Source organism: Benincasa hispida, chromosome 9, assembly GCF_027475165.1.
Source record: "Benincasa hispida cultivar pf3 chromosome 9, pf3_genome.v1.1, whole genome shotgun sequence".
Lineage (NCBI taxonomy): Eukaryota > Viridiplantae > Streptophyta > Magnoliopsida > Cucurbitales > Cucurbitaceae > Benincasa > Benincasa hispida.
Genome location: NC_143486.1, coordinates 71883750 through 71891311, shown reverse-complemented (window position 1 = coordinate 71891311; position 7562 = coordinate 71883750). Strand labels below are relative to the sequence as shown.

The 7562-nt window shown below is 35.7% G+C and overlaps 1 protein-coding gene across 1 annotated transcript; it reads right to left on the bottom strand.

Annotated features, from left to right (window-relative positions):
* Nucleotides 1–540: 540 nt before the first annotated feature.
* LOC120086422 (flocculation protein) lies at nt 541–7223 on the bottom strand. The gene is made up of 11 exons (XM_039043065.2): nt 6887–7223; nt 5121–5188; nt 4596–4702; nt 3983–4098; nt 3683–3825; nt 2685–2867; nt 2121–2379; nt 1927–2006; nt 1480–1513; nt 1226–1310; nt 541–1147 (listed from the first exon to the last, which is right to left on the bottom strand). Exons 1-11 carry the CDS (start codon nt 7140–7142, stop codon nt 790–792), a joined length of 1689 nt encoding a protein of 562 aa, XP_038898993.1. The 5' UTR covers nt 7143–7223; the 3' UTR covers nt 541–789.
* Nucleotides 7224–7562: the final 339 nt, after the last annotated feature.

Sequence of the window (7562 nt, the reverse complement as noted above, 5' to 3'; positions counted from 1 at the left end):
ACGAAGACCCATCAACATAAAAATTTTATTTATATTTCCATCGCATTTAAATAAAATTGAGATCCTAACTAAGAAAAACCACTTTTATCTAACTTTAAGTGCAATTAAAAAAAAAAGAGTTTAAAAGTGAAAATTGATACGAGCCATAACTTCAAGGTCAAATTTGATGTTTTTCTTTTTTTAGTGATCATCTTTAGTTAATTCAATTTAAAATCTAACTCAAAAGCACCTTAATTCTTTTTTAAGTAGAGAAATTAAAATAAATAAATAAACCGACAAAAAGATGAAAAACCACTCATATTAAAATAATGATTTCTATCAAGTGTCTATAAATGACATTGATAGATACCGATAGATTTCTATCAATATCTATCAACGTCTATCATTAATATTTTTAAAATTTTATTATATCTTGTAAATATTTTTAACAATTTTACCATTTGAAATAATTTTCCATAAAAAAAACTTCACTATTAAAAACCTTACATACGTGTGAAAATCGTGTTTTAACGAATTTAAAACGAAATTCGGGGCAGAACGTGATACAGATGCCTAGACTTTTAGCCATTTGTAACATAGAATTTCTCCACAACTTAAATACACAAAGCTTCTACGGTGTTGCTTATTCAAGCTGATTCTATGATCTAGCTCTATACAAATCCATACAACTAATCAAAATTACTACTGATGATACAATCACCTAGCTTTAGCTATGGTCAAAAGTTTTATGTTCCATGTTTGGTTCTAGACAAAAATTCAAGACAAACTACATTCCTGTTTCCCCCCACCTCAGTTTCTTCGTCTTCCCCGTCGCAGATTTCCCGTTCCGCTACCAGTCTTCCCTGCAGCAATATTGCTTTCTGAACTTGGCTTCTCCACTGTATTAACATTACCGGCACCATTTTCTTCTTTGGAGATTTTATAGTTACCGTTGCCTTCTGATACAACTTTACTGGCATCACTTCCGTCCGATACAACTCTAACAGTATCATTTTCGTTCATATCTGGAACCTCCACGGACACTTCACTTAATAGTTCGCATCGCTCCCCTACAGACGGCTCTTTCGCTTCGTGGCCACGACTAGATGAATTGTTTTCTTCAACTATATGGTCGACGTGGTTCTGTTCTACGGCAAGCTCACAAGAACTGCCAAGAAAAGAAAGTCAGCTATTGCACAGTATTTACTTGGATAGGGACGTCGGGAGAGATGAGATGCCGGATTACCTAGGTAGCGGAGGAAAACCATTGGCCAGCCCCGCATCCTCGTGCAGTGTAGAGCATTCTCTCACATCAAAACTTGAATTTAATACTGCACAGAAGCAAATACAGTTCACCACTGATGCATATTCTTTTTTCAATTTTTGCTCCGAAAATAATGAACATTTAATTTTGACGATCATGAACGTATAAATCTGCTTAATCCTACAACTATCAGGAAAAAGAGGAATGTGAAATGTTAAGATAAAACTATTACGTACCGTCCCTCTCAGTGGTAGGATTGGTTTCCAAATCCTGCAAGGGAAGGGAATAATTGAACTATATCAAATATCAAGATAGATCAACACAAACCCGCCCAGATGAGTTGTTAACAAAAGTTTTGTAGAACAGACAAAATAATTCTTGAGATAGCGGACCGAGTTAGAGGTAGCAAAAGTCTGATAGATATCTAATCTTGTTTACCTATATCGATATCAATAAGGGTCAAATCACTTTACAAAACACCCAGCCAATTTAAGAGGGCTGGTCAATTCCCTTCCCTACACTCGAGAACCCGTCCAAAAAGTTCTCTCACAAACTCACATCGCCACTCATACATACCAAGTACAAAAAATTTAACGGTCAGATAAGCAATTTTCCATTTTACCCCTCCTAGAATAAACGTTCACAGCTGGAGGCCCAACAAAGCCCTTCTGGGAGTTTATTACCTTATCCCGTTGCAGAACAATGCTGGTTGTACCGAGTAGGCAAGCTTCATTTTCCGACACATCTTGCATGGTTTTTGACTCTGTGAGGATGCAAATGAGGTTAACAATGTTTATAGAATTCCAAACTACAAATAGATAAGAAAACCTTTTGTTTACAAATGTAAGTACATTGTTGGATTCACAGAAATGCATACCTGATAAGTTATGAGTGACGGTATTGTCTGCAGACCAATTCATTGATTTATCTATTGACTTTACAGCATGTTGTATTTTATCTCCACTAGGAATTTTCAGAGAACTCAAATTACTTTTGTAGTCTGAGGCCGAGGCAAATGAAGACCAATCAAGTTTGGCAGATGGAGTTCTTAGCAATTCTTTAGTTGCTTTGGATCGCACGCGTCGTAGTTCCTCCTGGATGTTCCATGATCCACTGGTAGGAGAGTCCCTTTTAATCTGCAATCCAATGTCAACAAATAGAATGATGGGTTGTGTTGTAGAAATATATACATGTTCACGTTCTTAAAATTATACACACATGATACTGGATAGGGAGATGAAAAGGAGGGGAAAACCAAAAACAACATATCCACCTACTGGCCAATGTCGACTGGCCCTCTAGGTGCTATGTTTAGTACACCATTTTGAGAAATTATAAAATATTTTACCAGTTGAACTTCACATGGTCGTGGCATGAAAAGTCCGTCATACTAAAAAAATTGTAACATAGGAGAAGTGTAGCTTAATGGATAAAATGGTACCCTAGATGAAGATAGTGGATTTCCACTAATTGAATATGATGTTTCTTCTTTGAAAAGCTGTAACCCTAATGGTGAAGGAGACTTGAACTCAAAATTATTCGTGGAAGGAGAGGCCCATGGAGGGCGTGCCTGCATGTATGATTTGGCTACATCTACAGGTGAACCCATTTCTTCATTGTTAACCTGCACCAGCAAATACTTCAATACTCTAAAAAGAAATCAATACATAAGGACATATATCAACTCTAGATTTTGGATTATAGTATCATAACATCAATCTACTATCGTCTTTGTTATTTAACATTAGCAAGCAATAGTACTTGAGAGAGAAGAAACATACACATGGGAGGATATCACAGCCCTAGTTAAGAAGGTATCAAAAAGATTTCAAATTAGCACAGATACAAGCTAAACCATAATTACATAAAGAAATGTTCAGTTTACACCAACACCAAGTAGTAGCTAAATAAACTATCTGATCCAACAAAAACTAATTGGTAGAATAATTATTATACACAAGTTTAAAAGCTGTGCAATGTGGTTGGGCCAAGGAGAAAGGTGCAATTACAAAATCTCCTCTCTACCCTCATGCCCACTTCAGAAGCATGTGGGTTCCTTGAGAAATTTGATATTCCTACCACGAATTGCAAGGACACTTCTACGTTTTCGTCACTTGTTCTTTATATTTTTATATCAGTTTAGCTTACTGCTTAAAATTGTTTGAAGAAAACAGCTGAAATTTTGCTCAATCAGCAAAAAAGAAAATCAAGTGTCTATGTAGAAATTCACTAGCGGGAAATCCTTGGGAGAAGAGGGGTTGAAAGGGGAAAAGAAGAATGAAATCATTGATTTAAAAGACATTGGGAAACAACTAGTAATATGTCATGTATACAGATAAATCCTTCGAACTGAGGAATATTGAACTGTAGGGTAAATAAAAGTTGAATCCATTACATGATTATTCATATGCCATTCAAGAAAAAGAGAGAACCACCAACCACAGGCAACATCGTGGAATTCAAGGTGCATGGCCCATCATCCAATTTCAATGTCGAAGTAGACCCCAGTCCTAATCGTTTTTCATTCAACCATTTTTTTGCCTCGAGAATTGCTGTGCCACAGACTGCAGGCCTGCCATCATCTGTATCAATTTGTACACATCTTAATCTGGTAATAGATTTGAAATTTCTCATTAAGAAAATATGCTCCCAAACATTTTTGTTTTTTTAAATGTCAACAGAAGTCATTATTTGCACAAAATTAAAGTTCTGGTTTACAGGAAATTGAAGGGGCAGTACCATTATCGACAGCTCTGTTTGATATCTCAGTTAGCCTCCCTGCAGCCTGGCCTTCATTGGTTTGACATTCTACAACCCTTGATTCAATTATCTGAAATAACTTGTCACGCTCTGCCCTGCTTGAATGAAAGTGAGAATGATATGGACCAGAAGCCACTAGAAGCCACTAGTAACAAATAATTGAAGGCTATCATCTAAGTGGTAGTTGAAAAAACCAAGCTCATTTTATTGTCATTTGTCACTCATAAACTTTACTATTTAACCATGAGACCATCACCATTGAACATATAGGACTTTAGTTTGAACAGGAAGAACAACTTATTTCAGCACGTGCAGGAAGTCTAAATAAACTGAAACCATATCCTTGACCAAGATAAAAGGGCAAGCAAGCTAGTAAAACCAAGAGAGCAATGTTAATCACAGGAAACAAAATGGATATTGTTTTTTTTTTTTTTTTCCTAGTTAATTGACAGAGAATTACATAAGAAATGTCTAGACCAATTTATAAGGTCAAACCAACACGATGGTTTGATTATAGTGAAAAATAGATAGAACTAAGGCATGAAACAATGAACAAGATCATACAGTACTCCTTAAAAAATCATTATCGTACCTAGAGAAGGTCTCCTGCATCAGTAGCTGTTCAATTAGATGCTTGCTATCTTTTTTCACTGGTGGAAAGTCCTTCCGAAATAAGTTAACCATCTCCGATGTTCCATTCTTCCAACATAAAAATGTCAATCAGGCACAATGCCGTAGTTTATAAATCAAACACCAAATAATCTGTTGTCTCACACTTTGATTTTTTCACATATATTTTATTCATATAGCTACCATGTTGACTTAATAATATATCATTCATCCATATATTTTATTAATTTGAAATTTTGTATACCCACAGTCCCACATAGCACTAGCTAACCCTCAAACCATAAGCTCCAGTACAATGCTGCATACTTAATCATGAAAACTTTTTCTTTCAACGTAGAAAGAATTAAGAAACATAATACTGCAACACTCAACCACATATCAAATTCGATAGCAGGTCTACTAGAAAAATATCGAGATATTCCTTATATTGCCCAATAGTGAGACAAACATCTAAACAAGTACATGATTTAACATCTAGATTGTTTACCTTCTTCACTCCTTCAGCTCCCTGGAAGACACAATTTTCATCATGAACATCATCTTCATCATCATCCTCTGTTAAAATAAGATACAATAGATCTTGAACCATATAAGCAGAACTAAAAGCTGAAAACTTGCCACTCAAATGAATAATAAATGTGAAATGAGAATGAAAAATGTGCAAGGAACTTAAAGAAACCATATGAATGAAACATCCAACATAAAAGATGTATGATTAGTCATAAATTCAGTCATCAATTTAGTCCATTGATCTTACACACAACTGTGTGTGTAATATACATGAATTGACATGTCACTGCCTTGCTATAAGTTCTAAATCATATTTCAATTGCAAATGAAATCACATATTTTCTGCACACACTAAGCAGAAATATGTTAATGATAAATGATGTCGTTGAAAAAATACACCTGGTCGTAGATGGCTAACATGGATGGGGGATGTATTTCACTTGCTAAATTTTCAACATTTTTTCAATGGAAAACCATGAGAAACAACAGTGACATCAAGGAGTCAAATAGCAACCAGCTTCCTTCCTTCTTCTTTGTCATTGTAAAAGGCATTCTTGGTAGAAATGATCAGTCAGAGAGTTCAAATAAGAGGGTTCATGCAATTCACTTTTACATCAACGATGATACAATTATCTTCTAGGACGATGACCGTCCATATTCAATATATATTTAGTGTAAAGTGATTTGAGATGGCCTCAGTGCTAAAAAATAAAGTTGAAAAGGTCAATGGTATTTGCTCCTCAGACACCTAAATGCCATGGGCCACAATCCCATGGAGAAATGGATCGAACCAAGCAAGCTACGGGTGAGGGACTCCTAAGTTCGTCTTGGACTTTCAAATTTGGGCCCTGAAGGAAACCCTAATTGAACTCACCAACTCTTACAATTGCCGGGGCACTAGAAAGTTTCATTACACTTCAGTCTTCACAATATTTCCTATGGCCTTTATTTTATTTTTTGAAACAGAGAAACTACTAAGGCATTTTGTAATTACTTTTGTCGTAAATTGTAATTGATTCTAAATTTCTAATTGGGGTGCATTCTAGTAAGCTCCCATAAGGGAGTATAGATCATTGAATGTAACGTTTCTCTAAAACAATGAAAATGCTGTTTCTTGTTCTAAACTTAAATTGGCATACGATACAACCTTGAATAGATGCCAGTGGCTCAGAATTAGTTTTGAAATGCTTGCACAGTTCAAATCTGTAACCATGAGATTGAAAACTCGAAATTATACTCTTAAATTAATTTTGAAATGCAGATTCATTGCGTTGCAAGCACACGAGAAATTTAAACCAACTAGGTAAATGAAAGAAATCGGCTAATTAAGCGTCCTAAATAGGGGTCAAAATTTTCCACCAAGAAAACATATCGTACAACTAAAAACTAAAATATCCAACGAATCCACGCTACACCATACCGCCCAATTTCATCAATTCCAGCATACTTAACCAGCTTACTGTGCATACTTAACAACAAACACCATTAAGTTCACGAAGTGTTGCTTACTTCTTTTCAAGTACTATACACCTTCAAACTTCGAACACTACATTGACTCTTCTTTCGCTAGTGCACAAGTCCAGAACTCTTTCCACTTCTCATCTCCTCAAAATAAGCTTACATTTCGCAGCACATTAAACAACCACAAACACAATAGCCACTCCTAACGCTAAGTATAACAACTACTCCATCCGCATAATTTCAAGAAACATACACCAAAATTCAGTTTAAAATTAAGCCAACCTGATTCACTGTCCGAAGAGGAAGACGAGGAGTCGGAAACAAAAACCGAAGAGAGCAATTTTCCAGCGCCGGTAGCAATGGTACGAGTAGGCGAGAAAATGAACTTGGAGATCCAACTAGGGTTTCCTCCAGGACCTAAATTCGAAGGTCCGGGACGCTCATAAGGAGTCTTCCTACTTTGAACTCGCCTAGCTCGAACAATTTTCCCGCCGGATCTTGACCCTCCGGCTTCACTATATGCAGGAAGAGACGCCATGGAAGTTCACAGTGAAGAAGATACTTTTTGCTCGCTCAGGCGAGAATGATATTTTTCTTGTTATGGACGGAGAAATAGCCCACTCCGGGAAAGTAATTGAAAATTGACGTTTTGTAGTATGAAAAGACAATGATAACCTTTATTAAATTGCGATTGTATGTTACATTAAGGGGCTGTTTAGTAAATTAGATTTTTTATTTGACATTGTTCTGAACATTCAACCGTGTTCCATTTTTATGTTTCTCGGCGGCGTCGTGAATGATATGGCAGATTCCTTAAACGGTAATAATTGCAAAAGAGGGCTTAACGTTCCACGTTTTAGCAATAATTTCTATATAATGGATTAAAATGGTAAAGTTTAAAATATAATTTTTGTTGATAAACGTTTTAAATACAATTTTAATTTATGTATTTTATAAT